Source organism: Lepisosteus oculatus, chromosome 21, assembly GCF_040954835.1.
Source record: "Lepisosteus oculatus isolate fLepOcu1 chromosome 21, fLepOcu1.hap2, whole genome shotgun sequence".
Classification (NCBI taxonomy): Eukaryota; Metazoa; Chordata; class Actinopteri; order Semionotiformes; family Lepisosteidae; genus Lepisosteus; species Lepisosteus oculatus.
The window spans coordinates 13,528,347-13,543,298 of NC_090716.1; the positions used below are offsets into that span (position 1 = coordinate 13,528,347).

Here is a 14,952-nt window from a genome sequence, read left to right on the forward strand (position 1 = left end):
TCAGGTTTAACAGACCTCTAACGAGTCTAATTAAACAGTTTTCTCTATACTTTGAAACATTCTCTGCCACTCGGTGTCCATCCTGAGTCAACCCTCTGGCCCATTTGATAGTAGTTAATTGATCCAATAATCTGATCCAGCTGTTTCTTCAAAGAAACCGCAGTATGGGTTTTGTTTATATGAATAGACACCATACTTTATAATAAAATTGATATGGAGGTAATACTGTATATTGTTCCTTTTGGCTCTGAATCGAGTTAAGGATGTTTTGTGTTACATATTTATTGGTATTTCATATTAAGTTTGTTTCGCTATTTTACTATCAATATTAGTTTAAACTTAAAGTCTAACTCATGCAAAACGCCCGCCACACGCGGCTCAACGCACTTGAATAGAATGACGTAATTTCGAAGGGGAAGCAACCCCGAGACTTCAGCGCGTTGGAAATAAAAACTACAAGTCCCACAAGTCTGTGCGGGACTCGGTCGCCTGTGCCGGGGACGGAAGACGTCCCGGGCAATAAGGCGAAGGAGGGAAGGAGCGGGGGGTGGATCTATGTTTACTTCCGGATTTCCTGTGATGCAGGAGCCAGAACGTAACAGCGGCAGCGGCTGAAGATCTGGGCACAGGGTTCTTGACCGAGGACAAATCAGCGGTACCCGGGACTTGCATCTGCCGGTCCTGTGATCCGCAGAGGGGGAGCCGCGACAAGCCGGGGGTGAACGCCTACCCTTCAGAGCAGGGCAACGGGGGACAATCGGAGCACCACCGTCTTAACCTCAAGTCAATGCAGATCTCCCTTCGCCCGCCTCGGGTGCAGCGCCGGTTCCGCTGACACGGTTCATGCTCTTGTTGGCGACCCCACACCTCGCCATCAGGCGCTGCAGAGCGAGCTGACACTGGAGCGACACAGCCGGCACCCGGAGAAAGAAGTTGAATAACAAGCGGGATTGGGGTTGGGATACTGATAAGCAGGAGGGCGCCTCCAGCCTGCAGTGGATTTGTCTCTTCAGCAGTCATGGATTGGCTTATGGGGTAAGTACAGAACTTGCATTCGGCCGTGAGCGATTGCTGGCATTTGGCGAAGGGGTCAGGTACACTGCTTTGCACGTCAGCGGGCGAGCAGCCCGGCGCAGTGAGCTGTACAGGGGTTTGCACTTGCTCTCCCAAACGTCCCCACCACCACCACCTCGTGTTTTCCACTGCCCGAGTCGCGAAGTCGTGAGGAGACCATATTCCGTGCCCTGTTGCTTTCACAGCCTGTCCTCAGAGGCCCTCCTGAAAATGCACGTTTGTAGAAAGTCGCGTACCGGGCGGTTTATTTTTAGGACGGGCACCGCGGCGTGTGCCAGCATGTTGCCGTCCGCCCCGGCGAGCTGGGATCTGCGCGGCGCTTTTCCAGGGCGCTCTGAGCTGTCCCTCCCTTTGGAAAGCGGGCCCCGGCGACCCCTTTTCCAACTCTCCTTACCTGCCGGAAAGAAAATCATGTAATTAATACACGTACGCTGTCGTGATCAAGCGTGCGTGACCTCATTTCGAGTCTGCCAAACAGTGCAATGCGTTCAACGGTCCAAAACGTTGACGGGCTTTTATTAAAGTCGGTGCCAGTGACAGAGGGGGGACGTTTTTAGTGTCCCCATCTTATTCTTGAACTTGGCATCTTGTGGATGTAACTGTATACTGGCTTGACATTTACAACTTTTTTTTTACAAAGACGCTGGGCTTATTTTGGCTAGAAGGTACCTCTGATGGATATGCCGCTCGTACGTAGGAAAGTGTGTGGAAAAAAGCTGTATACGCCTGATCTTTGTTTGGCTCACTGAGCAAGGTATACACTGAGTACACTGAGTGATCACTGAGTGGTCCATGCAGAATTGAAGCCATCACCGTCGCAAAGACATGAAGTTTACGGACGTTTGAAACAAATTTGTATGATGTGTTTCTATGCTAATGAACCTAGTGTAGAATATTCCAAGCTTCGCTCAGGGTGGAGAGGTCTGGCAGAAGTACACCTTAAAAAGTCATTACATTTAAATGGTTTTGGGAAGTGATTAATTTCCAGGGTGGGTGGGAGTTTACACACTCTGGGGTGTGGATTTATTTTTCAGGGTTATGGCGAAACAAAAGACGTATCTGATAGTGAAGGTAATAGACCTGTCTTTGTGTTTACCCAGAATTGCTACCGCTAAAGGAGTAGTTTATTTAAAGTAGAAAAGGGCTGAGAGATAAGGTCAGTGTTGGGAAGTATTTGCTCAGCTGCCAGGCATATAAAAGCTGTTCCATGTCAGTGAAACAGGTGAAACAGATTTTTCTGTCATAGCTGGGTGGGAGTTTGTTTAATTTGCCTGCCTTAACAGACAGGTGTGATACACAGAGATACTATTCTATACCTCTCTGCAGAAGCAGACACTCACATCAGTGCTCTGGTTATGTACTCTCCCTCTTACTGCGTTGTAGTTTGATAGATTGAAGAGGTACATAATGGTTTAATTTCTGTCTGCTTGCATTACCCATTGCTTAATTCTTTAATTTGTTTCCCTGTCATTCCCAAAAAGCAGCTTACTGCCAGGTGTGTGCCAGTGTCTTCCTGTCCGAAGGCACAGAGGAACAGGGGTCTGTGCTTCCTGACCCCCGCAGCAGGTCAGGGGTCCTTGGCCTGCGGGCATTCTGGCCGGCCTTCCAGCTGAGCTCTTGTGAACATTGACTGACTTACTCTTTTAACGTTTTTGCTCTGAAACAGTCAGAGATTTTGGGGTGCCTAGAAAACTTGAAATCGCGCCACTTCAGTAAAGATTGATCTGAGGAGCCTGTTAGTCTGGGTAAGGCTCCGGTTAAGCGCAAGTGGACCCCTGGGACAGGTAATGTGCAGTTCAATCAATGGGTTAATCAGTTATTTTTTGGTATAGCGCCCTTCACAATACTTGGCCACATTAAAGTGCTTTACAGATCTGAGTTGCAGTTGACAGTAAAATGACAGCTGACCATGTGGACACAGAGGAGAGGAAAACAAAACCTCCCAGTGAAAGAAAACAGCCCTCAGGGGATCCCAGGCCTGAGAGCTGCTCCTCCCCTTCGATTTCTGCCTCTGCAGCACGGCTAACACCGCCTGTCTTCTTCACTGCTGGGTGTGCTGGAGATCAGGAGGCAGCAGCACTGGAGGCCCACAGACTCTCCTGTCAGGACACTGCACTTTACAGGGACACGCAGAACATTACCAGTGTGAGCACACCATCCAGCACATCTGACCCGTTTTGGTGTTTGATAGCTAATTGATCCCAGGATCTTCTACAGACACTTTTGAAAGCAGCCAGAGTAGTGGCTTCAACAAGACGCTGAGGGGTCTGTTTCACACTCCCACCACTCTTTGTGTAAAGAATTTCCCCCTGTTCTTAATTATATATACACTTCCACGTAGTTCCCACTTGTGCTTTCTGCTTTGTTTTCCCACCATCCATTCTGAAAAAAAAAACCCGCTGTCCCTATATCTAATCCCTCAACCTTAAGGTCCGAACTCTATAGTTTGTTGCAGGTCTAAAGTGCATGCTTTCCCCAGAAGAGCCTTTTGTGATGTCACCAGTCCACCTCGGGGAAGCTTTTTCTGAAGGCAGTTTTTAATACATTTTTCATTCCGCACACTGACAAGAATCTAAGCAGAAGAAATAGCAGTGGAGGGGCATCGAGGGTGTGTGCCAAGAAACTGCATTAGTTGTGAGCTGCTAAGTCTGGGCAGGAATTGCGGAATGAAGATTGATTTTGGGACAACTGGCGATGTAGAGCGAAGTGGTCACCAAGGTGTCTGAGTGGATAACATAGCTGTCTAAGTTGTGCATCATTGTGTGTTTTCTGAAACATTTAGGTTACATCCTGTGGGTCGTAGCTGGAAAGCTGTGCTCGTTTGTGCCTGTCCCAGTGTTGCCTTGTTGTTTCAGTGCAAGGGGTTTGCACGAGTGTTTTGAGTCACCATCACGCTGAATGCCTCCTGTCTTGATAAAAGCACACGTTCGTCTCTGACCTAGCAGCTGTACGGTAGCCGGCAGATGGGTGTGATTAACGCGCAGCACTGCACCGACTCGATGTAAGTGTCCTGCGTGGTGAGAAGTGGAGGTGCACGCAGGAAATGAACAAGTTAACCTACATACTGCACCGTCCTCTCAGTACAGATAAGCCAAAGTGTGAGATGTAAAAAGGAAGTATTGACACAATAAAAAGCTGGGATGCCAGGGATTCTCTTTGCTTTATTTTCTTCCAATCTGATCTTTATTTACTTCTGTACAATAAGACAAGTCCGTATTTCAGTCATTTTCTTTTTCTTAATCGATGTGCCTGCGTTTGCTGAAACATGGTTCGCGCTGCCTTGTGAAGCAACTGTCAGGAGAGGAGGCCCCCTGTTCCTCCGGCACTGCTGGCCCACATTCCCAGACAGCTGCTTTCAGCTCAGAGCCGGGAGGATGGTGAAGCTGGAGGAGCTTTTTTGAGAAACGGAGGCTAAGATGTTGTGATGGAGGCCTGTGCTCCCCTTTAGTACAAAATAGAAACTGAACCTGTCAGCCCACAATACAGATGCAAATGTGTCCCATAATAAGCTTTTAAATTGAATTCAAATATCTCTTGCTCAACAGAAATCACAGAAGGACTACCATGTAGCCTCCCTGCCGGGGATGCGTGTAGCTCGCTCCCAGACTGAGACCATCTCGGAGTCACTTGCCAGCTCGGCCCTTCCTTGTCCTTCAAAGTGCTGTTCTGTCCGCTTGAGGTTCTGAACCTAGGGGGAGGCCTGTCGTAAAATCAACACCGCCCATGAGAGACCTCATGAGAAAGAGTGAGAAGCCACTTCTCTGAAACCACTTTTAAACTGGACTGGAGGGTCAGGCCCATGTCTGAAGTCCAGAGATAGACCAGAGCCTTGTCTACAGTCCCCAGATTAGAAACTCGTGTGTTGCAGTTTGTATCTTTATGTCAAATAAGTGTCTTTTGGCACTTTTAACCAGATAGGTGAATATGCAGGAAATCCAGCTCGCTGCCTGATGCTTTTTTGTCATTGGTGTGTGAGAGGCTGATTTATTTTTAATGAGTACAATGCATCATGTGGAGGTATAGTGTATGTTTGCAGGTCGTGTGTAGTATATACATATTTAAGCTGCCCAGTCTGCCTGTGAAGGGCTCATGTCTGTCTGAAATGGGGGTTATAGGTCTTATAACCCACTTTTTCAGTTTGATCCAAAGAAAATCCCTAATTTTTACTTTTCAGCACAAACCTCTTTATTGTCATTTCACCCCTATGTGTCACGAAGCAAGGCCATTTTAATGAGATAAATTTGCAAAGCTTTGATTGATTCCTACAGATGCTAAAGCGATGTCTAGTTGGAGCTGCTGGAGCAGTAACACAGACTGGTAATTGCTCCGCTGTTGAGATCATTTTCCCTTGATTGGCCTCTTTTTTCCAGATTAAGCATGAGTCTATAAAGGGGCTTTGCGGACTCTTGCTTAATCTCATTTGCCGAAAGATCGATTTGTTGTATCTTAAAATTGCATATCCGCCTGAAAACACAGAAACAGGCATGAATTAGAACTGGAGTCAAACATCTTGATCTGAATTTAAAAGCCTGGTTTGCGTTATATGCCTTTTCTATCCAGAATGTGTCTCGTAACTTAACATTGACAATAAGGTGAATTTCAAAGCTTTTTGCTCTAACACAAAATGTGATTCTAATTTTCTGAATGTTCAGTAGTTGTGTGTTTCATGGGTTATGAAAGGCAGAGGCACCAAAGGTCTGACAACAAGGAAAGGCAATTTTCTTTTCACTTTTAATCTCTTTTGTATTACAGAGGAGGGTTAGCTGAATTTTATAAGGAAGGAGAATTTTACCTAATTTCTCCTATGTTTAAGGAGTGTTAATAAGCTTCATGTTCTGCACCGGACTCTTCTGTAAGAATAGTGAGGGTCTCAAGCTGATTCACTCTTCGGTATCTGTCTGAGCTAGTTACTTCAGTTGAGTTAGTTTCTTTATTAACTCACTCAAACATTTCATTTCGCACTCCTCCCCTGCTCCGGATTGGCCTGTTTCTTTGACGCACTTGTGTGTAGAGTCTGAGCGTGGAGGAGCTGTGACGCTGTCATGAACTGTGGGAAAGCCTATTCAACCCACGAACAGCACAGTCACACTGGTGTCCCACCAGAAATGAAGGCCCACTCAGGAAAGATGTATAGCAGTTTGGGCCGTGCCAGAATTTCTAAGCTACACACTCTTGAATGTCTGCACGCGGGGCTCTGTGCTTCAAGGTTATCACCTAAAATTGTGTATGTTGCAATAATTTAAAAAACAAAATTTATATCAGCATATATCCTGTAGCTTGAAAACTCTGAAATGGTTCAGTCTCCTGTGCATTGCGGAGGGAGTCTTGTTTCCTTGCAGTGACTGCAGAATGCCAGTCTGAATTTACCAGAACGTCTTGTTCCGGTATTTTGGACAGACATAAACTTCTTCATTCGCACAACATTTGGAAAATTATAGACAGAAAATTATCAAGTTTACAGCAGATGGAAGAAAAAAAACGTTAAAAGGCAGGAATGCAGACAAACTGGAATGTAAACAATCTCTGCATTCTAATATGAAAGAATGAGACGTAGAAAACAACTTACAGCTTTGGGCTGACAGGTATGTTTCGCAGAGGCATGAAATCTGCGTGAGAACGCTGTTCACTAAGGAAAAACAGGCAAGCAGATCTTTTTTACATAGACGTTGTGGCAGTGAGTGATTAGGATTATTTTTCTTGCTCACAAATATTTAAGGATACCGAAGTTGCTGTAAAAAGGAGAGCTCACTGTGAGCATGTGTGTGGCGCATTTTAACAAAAATGTTCAATTGCGTCTTCAGTTCTCTCTTGCCCGTACAAAAGACATATGGGTAAAAAAAGACACAGTTAATACTTATTTGTACTGTCATTCCTGCTATTTTCAGAGAGGCAAGAATACATTGCTACTGCCTTCTGCAGCTGCTGGGTTTTGCGCTCTTATAAAACAACCTTTCTATGTTTCTGTCTAAAATAATAGTCTTTTACATGCAGGACAGTGGAGTCTGAATCAGAGGCCATTTTGAACGAATAAACTTGTCCTGGCTTAAGAAAGAAGGAATCCCGAAACAGCAACTGATACTGGTATTGGATCCCATGGAGAAAAGCACTCTTCCCATTTACTTTATAATTTTCTATGCAGCTTGTCTACTGTTTGCAAGACAACAGCTTGTTTTGAACATGTAGCTTAAAATTCTAGGTTGTGCTGACCTTTGGTAATGAAATAGCTGCATCTGATGTAGCCATTGAGAATGCGTTGTTTCACATTGGCTTTTTAATTGTGCATATCAGAGGTATAACATCTGTGCTGCTGAAGGGGAATGATGCACAAAAGAGTCTGGTATTGCACAGACTGACGCCAGACGGAGAGGTCTTCCCGCTGCCTCTCAGGAATCCCTTCAGCACGAATGCAGTACAGCCAGTTCGTGAATGGTCTTACTCTATCGAAGTAATTCACTCCTTTTTTCTGTAGAGAAGTTTCTACTCAAAGTATTATCTGTCAAGTTTTCAAAAACATTTTCTGTGGCAGTGGAATGGGAAAGACGTCTTATGTACTTGTCTGTGTCAGAAGAAAATAGTAGTTCTGGGATCAATCACAGTTGTAGTTGTAGGATTTGTCATTAAAATTCATTGATAAAGTAAATATAGTTGAACCTCGGCACATCTGCATATTTGGGATTTCACCAATTTCATGTAAACGGCTATATAGCGGCCATACTATGCTGTCAATGAAACAGAATGTTAAGTTGAACTCAGAATAAAGTTATAGCATTGAAGAAGCTGCAGAATACCTTTACGAAGGAAATCAATGAATCCCAAATTCAAGAAAGTGAAAACTCTTGCTTATAAACTCCTGAGTATGTGCTTGTCAGCAGACACTATACTAAGCTGAGTCAACATCTCTGCGCTGTTCAGCATCTAGCATAATCACATTCATCACAGCCAAGAAAAAAACTGTACAGGATTTTATAGGCTTGAGGCCTAAACATCCCACATTCACTGAACTATACCTCAAGCAGAGTGCTAGTCATCCCGGTACACAGACACACACAGGCCTGGTTTCAGTGACTTATGTGTGTCCTCGGAAACAGCCCAAGGAAATTTGTGAAAAGCCTGAACACTTTTAGCTTGGACCTCAACCAATGTGTTATGCCCACAGCCCTGTGTCAGTTCTCACGGCAGTGTGGTGAGACATGACATTGTAATGTCACGTTATATATGTGTTTTTAGATTAGAAGCCACTGCGTCACGCTCGGCTTTTTTCACCCAACAAAAACAACTTTGTGACTGTAAGAGTGACTCGACCTGGCACGTGCGTGTGTCTCCTCTGTGCCGAGCTGTGTCAAAAACTCGTCAGTTCAGCATTAAACACATAATTACACGTTGGTGTTGGGCATTCCCCACATTCCGAGGCTTCAAGCGATGTCCTACACTGGCAGGCTGGAGGAACTGAACCTTTTTACTTGCATAGAGAGGACAACAAGGTGCACAAGTGATCAAAATCCTCACTTATAAATCAATCCAGCAGATGTCTTCACAAGGAACAGTGACACACACACCAGAGCACAGAAGTGGAAAGTACAAGGAAGTGCCTTTAATACCGAGAACCCAGAGGGTTGTGGGAGTAAGGACGAGCAATCCCAGCCACGCTGCTCAAACTACCGAAGGGCCTCCTCTTTATTGCAGCCTTGTAGACCTGTTCACTGCTTCACGGGCTACATTCTGCACTTTTTGGACCAACGTGCCTCTGGGAAACAGCAAGCATCAGTCCTGAGTACAAAAATACCTGAACATACTGTAGAAGAAGCAGCCTAATACAGAAAAGTGAAAGTCACAGGCTCCTTTCCGTTGCCTCTCGAGTGATGGCTGTTTTGTACATTGCACATTTAGGCTGTGTTGCATCTTTCCAGCCATGACGCAGCTGTGAGAGGGCAGCCGTGAGCTGAAGGAGAGGCTGGGCATGGCAGTGGTTGCAGTAGAGCACACTACAGTGCTCACCCAAAGCAGGTGCATGGTGGAGGGCACTGGGGTAGGCTCTTGAGAAGGACTGAAAGAGAGTGGCATTTCTTTGGGTCGTGCTTCTTTTCCAGGAAGCAGTGACAAGCTCTGTTCCAGCGGGTGGCTCATTGGAAGTGTGCTCCTGAGCCTCAGTGGCATGTATTTCTGGAGTGTTGCCTTTTTGTTGTTGTTGTGCTGTTGTCAAGGACAGGTATTGTCTTGTGACTGGGAGCCACTGTTAGCTCTGGGATTATTCCCACAAAAACAGCCAGACTCCTGCTTTCAGAAGAGAGGGGAGGAGAAGCCTAGTCAGAGAGGATAGCAGGGCCCGTGCCTGTGCGCACCATCAACAGACGGCAGCCGCGCGAGGTGAAGGGCATGTTGTCTTAAACAGAAGAGGCTGAATCACACCTTCAGCGAGCTGGGACGCAGCAAACAGGCAGCCTGCGTCTCAGACTTGGAAAGGAAGTGAGGCGCTGCGAAACTAAATCTACTTTTTTGTTGTCTTTTTTTTAAAAAAAAAGCTTGCTCTTTTAAAACAAGCTTATCTTGCATTTCAGCCTTCAGCACTTTTTTTTTTCATGCTCGTGAAAGGAGGTGAGGTTCTGAAAACGGAAGTTCCCTCACCTCGCCGCAGACCCAGATTAGGTGCAGCTGGGGTGTTACAGCTTCCCTGTCGGCTCTTCCAGTGTGCTGCTCGGAGCTGGCCCCCACTGAGCTCATCTCTCCGGCCAAGCAGAGACTGGGATTTCGGCTCCTGCTCCATAATGCACATATGTCCAGGGGAAAAAAAACTTCCAGTGAATAATGGCATATGCTATTCTCATATACTTACTATACTATACCTGTATCGGTAAAGTCCGTAACGCTTTCAGCAATACTTCATGAATGTACAATCCAAGTAGAATGCATCCATCCATTTTCTAACCACTGGAGCCTATCCCAGCAAGCAGCAGGCCCAGGGCAGGGTACACCACGGACGGGATGCCAGTCTGTTGCAGGGCACACACAGACAAGCACGCACTCGCAGTCTGTCTTTGCACCGCTGTGGAAAAAGCCCACAGGAGAACATGAAAACACCACGCAGATAGCACCCCAGGTCCAGAATTGAAGCCAGGGCCCCAGTGCTGCTCCCCTGAGTAAAATCATTTCATACAAACTGGTTGATAAAAGGGAATTGGGTGTTATTTAAGATGTACAGTACTGTTAATGCTCTTTGCCATTTCTCTGTTTATATTACCTTTAGCATTGATGTCACTCTCTATATTTAACTGTGTCATGCTCTCATACCAGGGCCAGTCTTCTCAGAGACAGGTTAACTTACCAGTGTGTCTTTGGGCACCTGGAGGAAACCCACGTGAACATTATTAGAAATATAACCTCTCTTGGTACATTATCTTAAGGCAGTAGATAATAAAACAATCAAACACAAATGAAGACCGCACGTCCAGCTGAAAAGCCAGGCACTAACTGTCTCCATCAGACCGCAAGGGAGGAGTCTTGTAACAGAGGTGCCCTAAACAGGGCAACACTGCAAGGCAGCAGTCTTAACCACAGCGCCACCATGCTTCCCTGCCATGGGCACCTCTGTTACAAAACTCCCCCAGCTCCAGCTGGAGATAGTTTCCATAGTAATGTCCCCTGAAAGTTATTTAATTGCAATCCCTTGATGTACAAATGTTTTGAAAGCAAGTACCATAACTGAAGCTCAGGTAAGAATAGTTTGTGTTTGGCTTTTCATCTCCTGAAAATTCTCTCCAGCCAGACCCCGCTCAAACAGTGGCTGAAATGTGCTGGACGTGCTGTCTTCAATTGTGTTCGATTGTTTTGTTGTCCACTGCCTTGAGGGGATGTACCAAGAAAAGTTCTGTTGATAATAATGTTTTTTTTTAATGATAAATTACTTGGGAAACCCTTTTTTTCTCATGATGCAGGGTGAATGTTTCACCTCTTTAGATCATGCTTCTTTTAAGTCATTGTTTCACCTTCTGTTGTGCTTTCCAACTGTAAACGTCCGTACTAATTTATAATTCATGCTACTGAATAACTCTGACTGGTTGCATTCCAGTACAATTCCAGAGAAAACACCTCCTGTCTTGCTTCCTGTCTGTAATTGACTGCAGAGGAGATTTCAGAGAAGGGCACACAGTGGTGTATCTTTTTTCTCTTTGGCTGTGTACTTGATAAGGTGGGTTAAAATCCTATCTTCTGCCTGCCTTTGTTCAGGAGTGTTTTAATCCACTTAATTTAAATTGCAGTCCCCTGAAATGAATGGTTAGGGTAAGGATGATTCTGCAGGTTATATCCTGGGATATGTTTATGGGGATGTTTTCCTGGCCTGTGATACAACTAAACTGCTGTAAAGGCATTGGAATGTAGTAAGAAAGTCAGTTGTTGCCTAGGTATCCGTATTAACACAATAGATGAGAACAACAATAGAATTTTGAAATGTCCTGCTGAAAGCCTTTGTGCACTGAAACAGTAACCATGTCGAAGAAATACCTCTGGAGCTTGTGAGTTCTGTTCGTCTCCCTGTTCTCACAGTACGTAGGTATAGATAGTTAGTGATGGTAATGTTAATTACATGTGCTGGGATTCAGATTGGTTATGAAGATTACTCACTTTTTACCACTGTTGATGTCCCCAAAAAGTTTTTTCCCCTCAAATGGTTTTTGAGAAGGCCGAAAAACAAGAACTCCCGAACTGATAGCAGGTCCGGACCTGAGCACAAGGATTTATCCGTTTAGCAAATATCTGCACAGAAGGGTGGAATAATTTCAGAAGGTGCAGTTAAATTCCACACCTGTGGTTTTACTTTGAACAGCTTTTTGTCAACAAAAGCTTTTTCATTCTGGAACTCTACAGGGCTTAGGGGAGTATTGCAGTGTTTATGAGTTTATTTAGAATCATCAGAATAAAACCTTTTTTGGTGTGTTTTTTTGGCGTACAAAGCAGCATTTCTGCTCTTGGGCAGTTTTGAATCTTGAGATGTATGAAGAGAGTGCTGTGCAGTAAGTGGATTATATTATCTCAGGAATTGATAAACTCTTAGCTTACAATATTGACTTGCCGAGCAGGTGTGTGACCTGGAAGTCACGTGCTCTTTTATGAGAACTCTTTCATGGTGAAAGGTCTGGACTCTTACCAACCCAGATATTTATCTTGGTAAAGCAATGATTGCCCTTCTGCAGAGACGATTGCGGTGGGTAAGGGGGGCAGGCAGGCATGTTAAACATAATCAGATGAAGCACTCACATGAACTGGCCTTGTTTTTGAAGATTTAGGAGGCACCTCTGTGTCCAGAACGATAAAGACCGCCTTTGATAAGAATCAGTACAGTTCTGATAAGAATCAAACAGGAGATGAAATGGAGTGCGTTTCAAAGTCTCTATTCACGCAATGCTCCTAGTGCCGCTATGTGAGCTCATGTATGACGGAAAAGGTCCTACGGGCAAAGAAAATTCTTAATAAAAGGACAAATCTACTGCCTCTCGGTGCTCAGTGACTGCCGCCAGTCCTGTGCGGGATGTCTCGAGCCGGAAGGCTGCAGGACACGTATTCCCAAGTGGAATGACTTGGAGTGAGAGCGAGGACTCGTCCTCCTGCACCCCGTCGCCCGGCTGCTCCCGTGTGTCCACACCCGAGTGCGAGAGAGATTTCCACATTTTTCCTCCACTTTTCCAAATGAATGGGTTGCAAAGCAAAAGATGAACGGACCCAGAACGGTTCTGTGAAAGTAGCTGAAAAGATTAATGCTGTACACATAGCTGGTGATTAAATTTAAAGTCGAGTTAAGTGGTTGCTTCTGTTTTTTGTCTCTCCTGTTTTTTGTACTTGGAGTTGTCATCGTCTCTTGTACCGGGATTTATCGCTGTTGCCCGTGACAGGGTTCATTGTCGTTGTTGATACGGGGTTCATCGTTGTTGATGCCCGTGCTGAGGTTTTTCATTGTTGTCGGCTGTGTCGGGGCTTGATGGAGGTGGCACCAGTGCCTCGTGAACAGCATGGGCAGAACAGTGCAAGCTAACCAGCAGCAGGAGTTCAGCTGCTTGGGTCCAGGTCAGCCCGATCCTGTGCTGTGACTCGATATGGGCATTGGCAGACTGATAGGGAGCATGCTGTTGCTGCTGGTGAGCATGGTCATAGAATAATGTTTCCTACTCCACGGCAGTGGAACACAACATATATCGGTTATATAGGTTAGACCTGGTCCTGCTGGGACAGAGACTGAAATGTGTAGCAGTCTTTATATAGTGCCTTTCTTCAACTTACTGTACAGTCAAAGACTGTGAAACGTGACCCCACAGCTATCTCTGGATTTCTAATTATAGTTGTAAGTAGAGCTGATGACTGTAGTTTTTATCTGCATGCCCTCCAGAGTTAAACACAACAGCATCTTGGTTTAAGCCATTTTGGGAGTTGTCAGAGGTGTTGTGGGAAGTGTATAATTTCTAACATGCTCCAAATAGCTGTCGCAGCACCCTTGCTGGGGGCTGACATTGACTGAGGTGATAAGGAGTGTTGCACCAACTGCAGTCACTCCCGTTTGACTCTGTCTGAGTCATGAGAAGAGCAGGAGGGATATCCTGAACACCATATCCTGATGCTTTTGTAATAAAGCTTCGGAGAGCTTTGCAAAGCACTTTTATGAGGGCAGTAAAAGCAGCTATAATCCGGCCTATTCCTTGTTTCTGTCTCTTTTGTCTTCTGACTTTGTGTTTGGCTTCGTGTCACTAACAATCGTTACTAGCTGCCATCTGAACAAGTCAGCACCTAATGATCTTTTTCTGGCTGTATGGTTTGCTTTATGAATGGAGATGTTCTCATGTCTATTCCTTTAATGGCAGATACCTTAAGCCACTTTATTTTTTCTGTACTGTATGTATGCAGCATTTTTACTTGGTGTGTGATGCTATCCACTTAAACCCATTATGGATACAGGGTTTTAATTTTGCAGTTGTATTTCAGATGAACATTTCTGGGTTCCTGGGTTCAGTTCTCTTCATGATCGTGTGGCTTTTCTGCAGGTACCCCAGTTTCCTGCCGTCACTCAAAGCCATGCTGATGGCTTGATTGACTTTGCTAAATTCCCTGGGGGGTGGGACTGAGGGCTCCGCCCCCGTTGAGCCGGTCTGTCTGCAGTGGCTTCGCTACGCTGCTAGCCCTGTCATAGTTGGCTGAAGGCTCAGGTGAAGATGCCAGATCACTGCTCTCACTTTTCTCGAATGAATTTGAATCCGACACCTGTACTTCAAGGCATGTCTTTCCTTCCTCATGGAAGATCTCTAGCTGTCAAGGCTTTGAGCCTTTCTGGTCAAAATGCACCAGAAGGAACGTGTGCTGTACAACCGATCCGTTATTCCTTCTGGTTTTGCTGTCTGCAAGGCTAGTCTGCGGCGCCCCTCGCGGTGGCCAGCTCGGCCTCGGTTCTTGTTAAAGGCTGTTGAGAGCCGTGCCAAATCCCTTTCTCCACGGTTCAAGGTAACGCCGTTCTGAGCTGCTTGTGAGCAGTCTATCGGGGTCAGCACACTGGGCTGTTGGGCGCACTTGCATGTTTGAGGTGACAAGTCGGACTGAATGTATTGTTCTAGACAGCTGCCTGTAGCCAGGGGTTACTGGAAGGTTTATCCCCTCTCGGCCGCAGTGACGAGTTTGCGTGAGGGTTGGTGCTCCTGCCCACTTTTCCCCTTGCTGCTCTCAGAACAGTACTCCATGGAGGCCTGCAGAGCCTGGCCTTTCAATCCACTCCAGGTTTTACCAGCTACTCCCTGTTTTTCTGGGCAAATGTGCTCAATATTAAGTTAACAAGCTTGAAGAATTCGGCCACTTGGCTTGCCTCAATGTAAGAGCCTGTGGCTTTAAATACCCCAAAGTGGATTGTAC

General features: G+C 45.5%; 1 protein-coding gene across 1 annotated transcript in view; it reads left to right on the top strand.

Moving 5' to 3' along the window:
• Positions 1-559: 559 nt before the first annotated feature.
• Positions 560-14,952, top strand: part of LOC102687194 (MOB kinase activator 2) — an 88,329-nt gene continuing 73,936 nt past the window's right edge. The window contains exon 1 of the mRNA XM_015338237.2: positions 560-1,035. Within this exon, the coding sequence (XP_015193723.1) occupies positions 1,019-1,035 (17 nt within the window). The 5' untranslated portion in view covers positions 560-1,018. The remainder of the gene's footprint in view (positions 1,036-14,952) is intronic.